Below are 12,322 nucleotides of genomic sequence, written 5' to 3' on the forward strand. Positions count from 1 at the left end.
AGCGTCAAATTGCCAATATGTTCCGTTTATTTCTTCTTATTGATAGGGAGTTGGTTGTTCTGTTGAGTACAGATGATGGCAACTTTGTTTACCTGTGGTGTGAACGCGAACACATTGTTTCTGATCATGTAGAACTTGGCGGTTCCCAGAACTCCCATTCTCCTGTAGGGCCGACCAGTCAGACCCAGCCTCTGGTTACGACCTGAGGAGAGAGACAGATTGATTCATTGGTTGATGATCGATCACTCACTCAATCAATCACTCACTCAAACGTTATTGTCACATCAAGGTTACAAGGTAAAAGCGGGTAAAATTCTTGCTTGTGCAGGCTCTCACTATTGCAGTTGAGAAAGGATAGAGTTATGGAAAGAACACGTACAGTGCATGCAGGAAGGGATGGAGAGATGGAGGGTGGGGTGAGGGACAAAGAGAGGGAGGGAGGGATGGGGAGAAGGAAGACAGTTTACCAAAGCAGAAAGGTGCTGGTACAGTAGCAAAAAAAAAGGCTAAATAAACATTGGAACATATGAATACAATTTAAATTTCTGTTTAGTTTTTTAGGCTTGTAATCACAATTTGCACAAGGCAGATATGACAAATAACTTAAATCTACAAATAAATTACTGTCATATTCAACACAAATAGTGGAAATAGCTGGGTAAGCTTGTAGATCTACTATTTCTGCTATTTTTGGAAAATGTTTTGAATAACATTTTTCAACATGGAAACAATGCGAGTATGTAATAATTGTGACAGGCCTACTAAAGACACATAGAAGCAGACAGTTCCCGGTTTTTACCCAGCCTGGCGTAGATGTGACTCAGGACTTTGGAGGGCTGGACGTGTATGGGGTGGATGTCAGCTACCGTCTCCACCTCGATGCCGTTCTGCAACAGCAGCTCTTTGATCTCCTCATTCTCCGCCAGGATGGACACTGCACAAACAGAGATGGAACTTGTTAGGCAGGCACACGCACACGCACACACACACACACACACACACACACACACACACACACACACACACACACACACACACACACACACACACACACACACAATGTGTTGGTGAAACTGGTACCTATCATGTCCCTACAATTACATGCCTGTTTGCATTTAGTCAACCTAACCTTCATAAATAAAAAGTTAATAATGTTCGACACAATAAGCTATTTAAACATTCTATCTTTCATTGCCAGAAATAATTGCTTATACGGGTGTGTGCCGTGCGTGTGGTTTCAGCCCCCTGGACATAGTATACACTATTACTTTATTTAATAGGAGCCTAGTCTAACCAAATTAGACCAAGAGGTAGAGAGAAGAAAGGAGAGAATGTGTGAAAAACAGAGGAAGAGAGAGAACAGAGGAAGAGAGAGTCATTATGAGAAAGAAGAGAGAACACCTATTGTGTGAAAAAAGAGAGGAAGGGATAGTGGTCATTACCGAGAAAGAAAGAAAATAGAAAAACAATGAGTGTGATAAACAGGAAGTCCCCTAACCTTAACCCTAGCCCACACACACGCATGCATGCATATGTTCATACATACATATTGTTGCATACTGACTTTGTGCGAAGAGTCCTTCAAACTATTCAGCTTAGTCACTAACAGAGTTATCATAGTTTTACAATACTCATTACTTTTAGATTTTTTATTTAGTTTTTTAGTTTGGTGTTTGATTTCAGTCTAGTTTTATTTTTAGGAATTGACCAGTTTTAGTTTAGTTTCTTTTTAGTTTAAGGCTCATTTTTACTTTTTCAGGAATGTGAGGAAAGCCTTGGTTTATAAAAGCTGAATAATGTAGGATGAAATCACATCAAATATGATGGCGGACAAAGTAAAACCAAAGATCATTTTACATGCAATTCAATTTCGTTTCAGTTAAAGAGCACAGCAGTGACGACGTAGAAATGTCAGAACATTTGTGAAAATCGTAGGATAAATAGAGACTGGTTTGGATTGGTTAAAGCTGCGATCCATAAGATTCATGGCCTACCCAGGACATTAACCCAGATCCCCTGTGTGAGCACCAAAATGTCTCTTTAGCTATAAGGGAGAGCCTATTTGGGAAGGCAAAACATGTTCCTTTGACATATATGCAATACCTTTTTGAACCAGTAGGTGTCCTACAGGATCTAAGCGTCTCAATGGAAGGGATAGTTACTAGTTACTTTGTAGATTTAGATTATTATTACAAAACATACATTACCCACTTCAGCCCTATATACATTTCGGCCATTTGAAAATAGCCGATCTACAAGCTCACAAAGCTCACAATGCGTCACGATGAGACGCATTGTGAGCTTGTAGATCTGCTATTTTCAAAAGATTGTATACATTTTGAACTTGTGAAATGGGACATTCTGCATAATGAGTACTTTTACTTACTTTTTCATTTCTACATTGCAATATTGATACTTTTACTAAGTAAAAAAATGACAAGTATTAAAAGTACTTTTTCCACCACTGGTTATGTTAGTTATACTGTATCAACACACCCAACCATATAGATTTGTAAAAAATATTGGTACTTTCTATTTACAAAAAAACTAAGTATGGATTTCAGCTTTAATACCACCACACGTGATGTTTCGAGCATCAGCTCTTCATCAAACAAAGGAGCTCTTTTGAAACTGGTGGCAATACATTGTTATGGGAGCATTTTAGATTGTACAAACTTTTCTTTTCACTGATGTAATCATCATTCAGTAATCTACAGCTGCATCTGAGGGTGCGCCCGTATGGGGGAGTTTGGCTCTCTGCCAGGCATTCTTGCGGCAGACAACCACCATAATCTATGACAGAGCCGATGAACTGTTTTAGCAGCTTAAGCCCTATTTTATACTTTGCTGTATACATTATTCTCTACAATGAGGCCATTGACAAATATTGGGGGAATAAAATAAAATAAATCAAAGACAATAATGGTTGTAACAGTGAAAACACATGGTAGTATACATAAAAGCAATAAAGTAATAGTTATCAGTGACTTCAAATTAAAATGTGGGGTAAGTTAGTATGGGTAGGAACAAAGGACTGGTGAATGTATTACATGTCGATCAGCTTATTTTAGCTACTTTTAGAAACTTTTGGCCTGTAATGACATGCCCAAAATAGAGAACGCTAGGTTGAAAGTGGATAAAACCTGTGTAGACATGCCCACCCACCCTGTACGACAACATCAGGCTTGGGGATGGTGGAGAATCTCCTGTTCAGTGGGTCGATCTCTCCAGGGGCAAGGAAACCCTGTAGCACAGGAAGAGAAAAAAATAAAACATTAGCTGGTTACTACAATAACAGAGAATCTTGTATTGACCCTCTGGAGTTATCACAACCACATTTTATATCATTACAGTTTAATTGCATCAGATTATGTATTACATTAACATGTATTATGAATCCAGAATCATATTATCAGCAATCTACAGATTTTAAAACCTTGTAGTGACAGAATGTGTGCCTCATTTATAATACTAGAAGCATAATGGCCATTTTTTACCTGCTTTTGTTTTCACTTTTTGTGTTCAGCATCTGGAGTTGAAACTGATGATTTGTGCTATATAAATAGTAAATACAGATCGATTGATTTTGTACATATTTATGTATGGTTAACAATAAAAAGAATACGCCTGCACGGTACAGGAGAAAAATGTATTAAAGAAGCAACGTCTGAGGAAGGTCATCTGTGACCGAAACGTTGCTTCTTTAATACATTTTGCACCTGTACCGTGCAGGTTGGCAGTGTGCAGCTGTATTCTTTTTTATTGTTGATGTGCTCTTGTTTGCCTACGCACCTGCTTTTAAGTTTTACTCTAGGAGTGCGTACGTTTCTTAAACAAAACATGTATGGTTAACTGGTATGCTGAGCATGAATGTACTGTACTTTTTCAGCAACGTCCTGCACAGTCACACACAGAAAATTAATTGATTGACTGACTGACTGACTGACTATGTTTCAGGTTTCAGTGTAACAGGACTGATGAGTGATTCATCACCTCAGACAGTAGGTTTCCCAGTACGTACAGAGACTGGCCCCATTTCAGAGGACACTTCCCCATAGGAATCCTCTCCACAGTGTGAGGATTCATGTACTCCTCCTCCACCTGAAAACACCAAACACAGGAGGAATATGGTTATATGGGCACCGGTAGAGGTGACATGACAATGAAAGTGACATAGAAGCATTGTCATGTGATTTTGTTAGGATTAAATTAAGATTGTATCTGTTATTTAGCCACAAGATCAAGGTTTGACTTTAAAAACACTGCAGAACCCTTCAAATGTCTCTATAAAAACAACTTATCTTATCAGCTAGATAACAAGCTATAATCTAGAATAACAAGATGCTAAAGCCTGATTTATACTTAGTTGAGCTCTGGTGTTGCACGGCAAAAATAGCCGATCTACAAGATCACAACATTTCGCACTGTATCGGGTTGTGAGCTTGAGGAACTAAGTCAAGCGATAACGTTCTGACCTTGTCAGCAGGGACACTGTAGAGTTCTGGTACCAGCCTTATTCCATCCTTCTGTTTGATCAGGATGCCTTCCAGAGCCTCCTGGTACTCTTGAACCTGCGTGGGCAGGAAATATTCAACATAAAGCATGTTAAATACAATATCATACATGTTTTTACGGTGAAGAACATAGATATCAATAGTATGAGAAAGATAATAGGGACAAGTTTATAACACCATTTATTTTTATCTAGCCTGAGGTCACACACACACACACACACACACACACACACACACACACACACACACACACACACACACACACACACACACACACACACACACACACACACACACACACACACACACACACACACACACACACACACACACACACACACACACACACACACACACACACACACACACACACACACACACACACCTGTGTACCTGTTCAGGGCTGTTGATGAAGATTCCATCTAGTATGAGGTACGTCCAGAACAGAGGCCACTCACACTCAATGTTCTCAAACAGTTTGAGCTCTGCAGACTCATAGTACAGACGGTTAGGGTCCTGAGAGGGAGATAAAGAGATAAAGAACGGACATTTGAGGCATGAGAGAGAAAGAGTGAAACAGAGAAAATGGGAGACCTGTGTGTGTGTGTGTGTGTGTGTGTGTGTGTGTGTGTGTGTGTGTGTGTGTGTGTGCGTGCGTGCGTGCGTGCGTGCGTGCGTGCGTGCGTGCGTGCGTGCGTGCGTGCGTGACGTGCTTGAGAGAGAGACCAGTACAAACCTGTTCTACCGCAACCGCTTCTCAGAGGAACATCCGCTTCCTGTTTCCACAGGCCTACACTTTTGTTGCGCTTTACTTTTTTTTTCACAGAGAGCTAATTTCTCCTCTCACAGAGCTACTTGCTCTGATAAGCCAAACCCCTCATCCCTCGCTCAAAGCAAACAGGTCCTCGTACAGACAGTACAAACAGATCCATTAAAGAAACTAGCACCTTTCTTAAAAGCACTGTTCTAGCTGTTCTCATTCAATTACTACTGGCTGATTAGCTACTCACACAAAAGCACACACTAAAGTCCAGTTCCATTAGTTCTGCCACTGTGCATTCACAAGAAGTCCTCAAATGACTTGAACGCTGGTCAATGAGATGCTTTGCAGCAGGTTCTGTAAATACATCTGATACCTTTTATCACCATTTGAGACGTGCCGCATATTGGACTGTGAGTGTTGTATTACATAACGGGGGGGGGGGTTCCTTGTAACTGTCACCAAGTGATTGCTCAGGGGGGAAACATTGGATCTGTGCGTAGGGCTGTCATGATTACAAATTTAAGTTGATGATTAATTGTCACTCAAATAATTGCGATAAACTATTTAATTGCGTGTTTGGCATTGTTGAACACTGGAACATATGAATCATTTTTTATCATTTTTGTATTCATTTTTATTTCTGTTTGCCTTTTAGGCTTCGTAATCAAAAGAGTGCACAGGGCAGATATGACAAATAACTTAACCATACAAAGACATTATTGACATATTTAACAATTTTAAATATGTAAAAATAGCAGAAATAGCAGATCTACAAGCTTACAACGCATCACAAAGTGATGCGTTGTAAGCTTGTAGATCTGCTATTTCTGCTTTTTTGTAATATTTGAAAATGGAATTGAAACGATTATGCAAAAATAATTGCGATTATCTCAAATAATTGCGATTATCTCAAATAATTGCGATTAGAAGATTATGTAATCATTGTGACAGGACTATCTGTGTATAAAATATGTGTCTTGAGACAACTTAAAAATGCTGGCTAAAATTCTATTCAAAGTCAGCATACTTGAAGTTTTATTGTCAATTTACATCACATGGACGGTATGAGAATGTTGTACACCACCTGAACACACACAATCACATTGATGAGCATGGAGCATGTTTTGTTGTTTACCTCTTTAGGGGTTTTGTGTCCGTCTCTGAGAAACCTGCAGCAGCCGTACCGACCCTGAACAGACAGAAAGAAAAACGGAGGACAGGGCATATTATAAAGCGATGAACTATTAGACGGTTGCAACTGTAAACATCAATTTAAAATTGCAATTTAAGCATAAAGCAGATGCTCTATTCCATATTATACAGTGTGAGATCAGAGTAAATGGCATGAACCACAGTCAAATAAATTACAAGGTAAATGGTCATGTAAATAGAGCACAAAGAAAGCAATCTAGGATACCAGGTAAACATCAAACTTAGCATCTAAAATGTTATCACTAAATAACATTCTTAATATTTGAGAACAAGCAAATATGTCAATCTAAATAATATATGTGAACAAGTAACCAACATACATCTGCTAAGTAGGCCTGTCACAATTACATAATTGTCTAATCACAACTATTTGAGATTATTTTTGCATAATCGTCATAATGTTGAAAAGTTTTCACACATTTTCAAATATTAAAAAAAGCAGAAATAGCAGATCTACAAGCTTACAATGCGCTTTTAGACCAGCTATTTCAGCTTTTTTTTTACATGTATAAATGTATTAAATATGTCAATAATTTCTTTGTATATTTCAGTTATTTGTTATATCTGCAATTTTTGATTACGAAGGCTTCATAATATGTTCCAATGTTCAATGGCCAAACACACAATTAAATGGTTAATCGCAATTATTTGAGTGATAATTAATCGTCAACTTAAATTTGTAATCGTGACAGCCCTACTGCTACTAAGTACATGTACTGTATACAGTAACTAGCATCTATCAAAAATATGCAACAAGAAGTGATACAAGGAATGAGAAGTGCTAGGGTGTGAGGTAGAGTCAGAAGAGGAGAGTTTTCAGACGGTGGTGAAAAATATGGGGTAAGTCCTCAGTCCTGACTGAGGGGGGAGGTCAGGGGTCATTCCACTGTTTGGGAGCCAGGAGGGGGAAGAGTATAGGATGCCTGAAGCATTGGCCAGGGCATCGTAGGGAAGGGAGGGACAGACGTCCTGTGTTAGCTGATCTAAGTGTGCAAGAAGGGGTGTAGGGGTGGAACATGTCTGAAAAGGCAAGCCCTTGTAGGTAGCAGGTGGAAGTAACCATAATGCAGTAACAAAAGCCTCACACCTCCTCCTCATGCTTATCACCAGCTTGGTCACATGTTCCTGTGGGATGTCATTCCATTCCTCAACCAGGATTCATCACAGGTCAGACAGCCAGTATTTGTTAGTATTCTAACATGTACAGCATAGACTGAGAGAACGAGAGCAATCCATGGTCTCGAAGGGCGGATCCAAACCCAGGCGCCCGGAGCAGGCGCGTCCTCCGATTGCTTCACCAATCTATGTCCCCGCCCCCCCCCCCCCTCACCCCTCCCCCCCCCGGTCTGTGCACGGAGCAGGCTGACGTCACCAAATTTAGAGCGACGCCCCTCTGCACTCTGAATGGTTAGGAGATAACAAGCTTCAAAGACCATCGTTCCTGCATCGTTCCCCCAGACTTTTTTCTTTTGTAACAAAAAAAATGGCTGGGTTTCCGAGGCTATGTACAGCATGACTGAGCCGCCCATCAGATATATTCCGTTTTATTCTGAGCAGCGCAGCAGCAGAATGGTAGAAGCGAGATAGTGAATTTCACAGCTTAAAATCTGCAATCCGGGTGCTCGGGTGGTGCAGTGGTAAAGTCCCTGCCCACCACCACGGAGGATGTGGGTTCAAATCCACCGAGGTGCATCCGGCTTTGTCAGGCGTCTATGCAAACACAATAGGCCGTGTTCGGGGGGGGGAGCCGATCGAGGAGGGTGATACTGGTCATTGCACGCACTCCTATGTGCTGGGGCCGCACCTGTTAACAGGGAGTGTTGGGCGGGAGGAGTAGGACAAAGGCCCTACGTCCTCCTGGTGGGTGCTCCTCACTGGCAGGTGAGTCAATAAGATACGACAGCAGTGACAACACAGCAATGTGTGTGGAGAGGAATTAATTGGCATAACGACTACATCGGGGAGAAAAAAGGGGGTAAAGAATAATTGGCTCTCTAAATTTATATATTAAAAAAAATGTCTCCAAAGGGACTGCTGAAATTTCTACCATTAAGGTAATAGCTGCTTGATCAGGAGAAATATTGCCTGACCTTTGGGCAGTAGTAGTAACTTCTCAACCAGAAGGTGTCCTATCCACAGGATCTACATGTCTCAATCGAAGAGTAGGGAGACCACATCCAATCACTGCAGATGTGTTAGTTACTCTTTACCATACAGATTGGTCAAAATAAAAATGAAAATGTATTCACACAAAAAGAAAAGTTGTGACCGCTTTATTACAGTTGGATGAGAGTCGCAGTGAGAAGAGAGTTTACTAGGCCAGAAAAAATATAATTCTACTCTTTTGTATAAGACCATGAAGATCGACTGCATTCAGTCCTATCTCAGGTCACTGTACTGACCTGTAGCTTGGAGATGATCTCCTCTTTAGTGATGTTGACCAGGTTGAGGTCCTCCACAGCGAAGGCAGGGTAGGAGATGATGGCCAACACGCCTGCATCAACTTCCTTAGATATGGACGCCTTGGGCAGCATGGAGGTCAGGATGGACTGAAAGACAGGAAGGAGAGAGGAGAGAGAGAGAGAGTGACTTAATTTTGTTACATGTCATTCAACACTTGAGACCATCTCTTTCTTGATTCGTAGACCAAAGATGATGCACACCAGAATATAAACATATCTCAGGTGTCGGGCAGAAACCAGCTATGTCCAAAATATTAACTTTGTTTGTGAAAGGTATCGTGACTTTATAAATTCTCAGATACTTGAATGTGTCCTTATATATTATCATCACTTTACCCAAATACAGCTCAAATGGAGGTTTATCACCATTAATATGGAAAAAGTTTTTCTTTTTCATCTGACTTTGTAATTCTAATCAATGATGGAAAAAACAGCTCAGTTAGGTGGTTTAGTTTGTATGTGCTTTTTAATACTTCTCATTGGTTCAATATTTGTAAAACCCACACACAGATGTAAAGGGTGTTCAATAGCACTGATTTATTGAAAACAATAAATGATGAAAAAAATGCATGTGCATGTGGCAGTATGTCATGAGTGAGTGTGTGGCTGTGTACCTGACAGTGTTGTATATCATCAACCAGTGCATGGACCACAGAGCTGGGTCCTCCTTCAGCTCCAAACAGGTTCAGGTCATCCAGGGCCTCTAAGGCTGCCTGCAGGGCAGAGGAAAAAACACCACAACACAAGTATTACATGACAGCAGGGTATTGCACGTGGGCAGAGAGGCCCTCAGAGAGGTCCTCAGGGAATCAGAGGGTCACCAGTTCTTCCCCACCACCAGTTCACTCAGGGACACTAAACCCCTAATTGCTCCCTGAGCGCTGTATTAATGACATCCACTGTTCCTAATATAGTTATGATGGGTAAATGCAGAGGACACTGTCCAGTTGCGGAACTACTTGTGTTGGCGATCATAATCTGTTGTCGCGCATTATTAACTAATAAATGGTGCTTGTAAAACTGTGTATAAAAGTAATATCACACTCATTGCTGTTATCAGCACAGCTGTGATTATCTTCAGCACCCAGCCTGTAATCTCACGCTTATGACTGAATCACAGTTGTGTTGATATACAGTCCAACAGCACTCCCTCTAGTGTGATATTGTTTACTGAACCCTAGCGTCCCTACTCTGGGCATGTAATAATAGGTAAATATTTGGTGAAAACAGGAGAATATTCAGCAAAGTTATTCAAAACATGTATCGCTATTTGACATAAAACAACGTATATACTGTTATGTATAGGGCTTAAGTGGTTAAGTAAATCAGAGGAGAGGAAAGAGGACACCAATAGTATATAGTATAGAACTGATAACACAGCACATGCACACATGAGAACATGAGTTCAAATCCCTACTCAGAATAGACAAAAGCATAATATAGTACAATAGTATAATTATAGTATAGTATAGTAAAGAATAGAATAGAATAGAACAGCATAACATAACAGCATCCCAGCTCAGAGAAGAATAGACTAGTACAGAATAGATAACAGCACAACAAACATCACAGCGTGGGTTCAAAGCTCTCAGCTCATGTTGTGTTGCTGCTGTCAACACTACTGATGATGAATGTGACCTCCTGACTGGGCGAGTAGAGAATGTACCACTGTGGTGCCCCTTTCCATTAAGTCTGAAATTAGCCTGTGTGTGCATGTGTGCTAGGTTATGTTGACATTCTTGGAAACCTCTGAGGTTTTACTACTACTGTATGAACCTGATACCCTCACAACCAACTGAACCAAGGATAACACGGGGGCATGCCATGTGTGTGTTTGTGTGTGTTAGGGTTAGTGAAAGAACTGCAGATTTACGTTGCATTCATGCGTACAGTATGAGTGAGAGACTGAGGACGCATTGAATGTATTGAAAGAAGGCGAGATTGTGTGCCTGTAGACGAGCGAGCGAGCGAGCGAGCGAGCGAGAGAGAGATAGTGTGTGTGTGTGTGTGTGTGTGTGTGTGTGTGGCTGGCAGGTATATCAAAGCAAAGTATTCATTATCTCCTCAGTCATCCATGAACCATTACATTCTCAGCTGCCCAACAGTGCTCTCTCTCTCTCTGTTCTATCAGTGCGACCCCGGGGTCTGTGCAAAGGTCACATGTGGTGACTGCACAGAGGTTTCCATGCTAACAGTAATTACGGGGCCAGGCTTCCAGCATGGACACGTTTTGTTATTGGTTTATTTTTCTGCCACTTTTGGCAGTTCTGGCTGAACCGTGCAGTCGCTTTTTATGAAACTCGGCCATATGATAGATGGTCATGAAAAACGATCAAGAAATAATTCTCACAATCTTTCGTCAAAAGGTGGCGCTATAGCACTCAATTGAAAAATGCCAACTTTGAACAGGTACAACTCATGCCCTGTTTCACCTACAGCCATGAAACTTAGATGCACACATGCGTCTCCTCATGCTGAACAACTTTCACACTCTGACTTTTGACCTCTGACCTTTAGATCTCCCACCATTTTGAATTATATGAAAAACAGTTAAAACCTATCTCCTCCTGGGATTTTTGAGTAATCTGCACGAAACTTTTTACACATGAACTTTGGACCTATGCCAAAAAACGTTTGCAAAATATTTTCCATAAGTGAAAAAATGAAGCTATAATGAGCCAATGAATATTGCAGTTTTATGACAATTATTCATCTGCCCCTAACACATACATGCAGACTAACCATTCTTTGAAACTTTGCAGAAATGTAAAGGGCCATTCCAAATATCACTGAAACCAATCTTACTCCAATTGGTCAAACGGGGGCGCTATAGCAATTTTTTGAAAATTGAAACTTTAAACAGGCAAAAGTCATGCCTCGTTTGGCCGACAGCCATTAGACCTGCTTACACATGTGCCTTGACTAATGAGGAACACATCTATCACGTTGACCAGTAAGCACCGCCCTTAGGTTGTCCGCAATCTTGAGCAGTTTGAAAAACACTTAAACCCAGGATTTTTCAGCTATTTGCGTGAAACTGTATCATCTGTGTGATCTCCTTTTTCACAGGTTCTTGTCTGTTGGTGGCTTCTCGCTTAAATGTGTGCCCCACAACCTGAAGGTCACCAGTTCAAGCCTCACTTGGTGCAGACTTCATCTAAGTTGCATTTCACACAACATGACTATCAATGAATACATCTGCAATTGTTAAAGATAACATGAAATACTTAATTGAGTGTTTTTTACATACAGCTGATCTACAATCTCACAACTTTTCAGATAGCAATGAGAGTATGTTTTTTCAATGTATAACATACTTCATTGTGAAAATAGCCGATGTACAATCTGACAACTTTTAATGGTTTGTGAGC

General features: G+C 40.6%; 1 protein-coding gene across 5 annotated transcripts in view; it reads right to left on the reverse strand.

The window, feature by feature from the left end:
• The window catches only part of phka1a (phosphorylase kinase, alpha 1a (muscle)), a 42,325-nt gene that overhangs the window by 19,709 nt on the left and 10,294 nt on the right, over window positions 1–12,322 (reverse strand). For all 5 annotated transcript variants that reach the window (XM_084043784.1, XM_084043781.1, XM_084043783.1 and 2 more), the window contains 9 exons: window positions 9,566–9,664; window positions 8,892–9,038; window positions 6,413–6,466; window positions 4,908–5,030; window positions 4,476–4,571; window positions 3,994–4,101; window positions 3,166–3,244; window positions 800–934; window positions 93–202 (listed from right to left, as the gene is read on the reverse strand). In XM_084043784.1, the coding sequence (XP_083899910.1) occupies window positions 93–202; window positions 800–934; window positions 3,166–3,244; window positions 3,994–4,101; window positions 4,476–4,571; window positions 4,908–5,030; window positions 6,413–6,466; window positions 8,892–9,038; window positions 9,566–9,664 (951 nt within the window). The remainder of the gene's footprint in view (window positions 1–92; window positions 203–799; window positions 935–3,165; window positions 3,245–3,993; window positions 4,102–4,475; window positions 4,572–4,907; window positions 5,031–6,412; window positions 6,467–8,891; window positions 9,039–9,565; window positions 9,665–12,322) is intronic.

The sequence above is a fragment of the Gymnoscopelus microlampas genome (assembly GCF_963454915.1).
Source record: "Gymnoscopelus microlampas genome assembly, chromosome: 19".
In the NCBI taxonomy this organism is placed as follows: domain Eukaryota; kingdom Metazoa; phylum Chordata; class Actinopteri; order Myctophiformes; family Myctophidae; genus Gymnoscopelus; species Gymnoscopelus microlampas.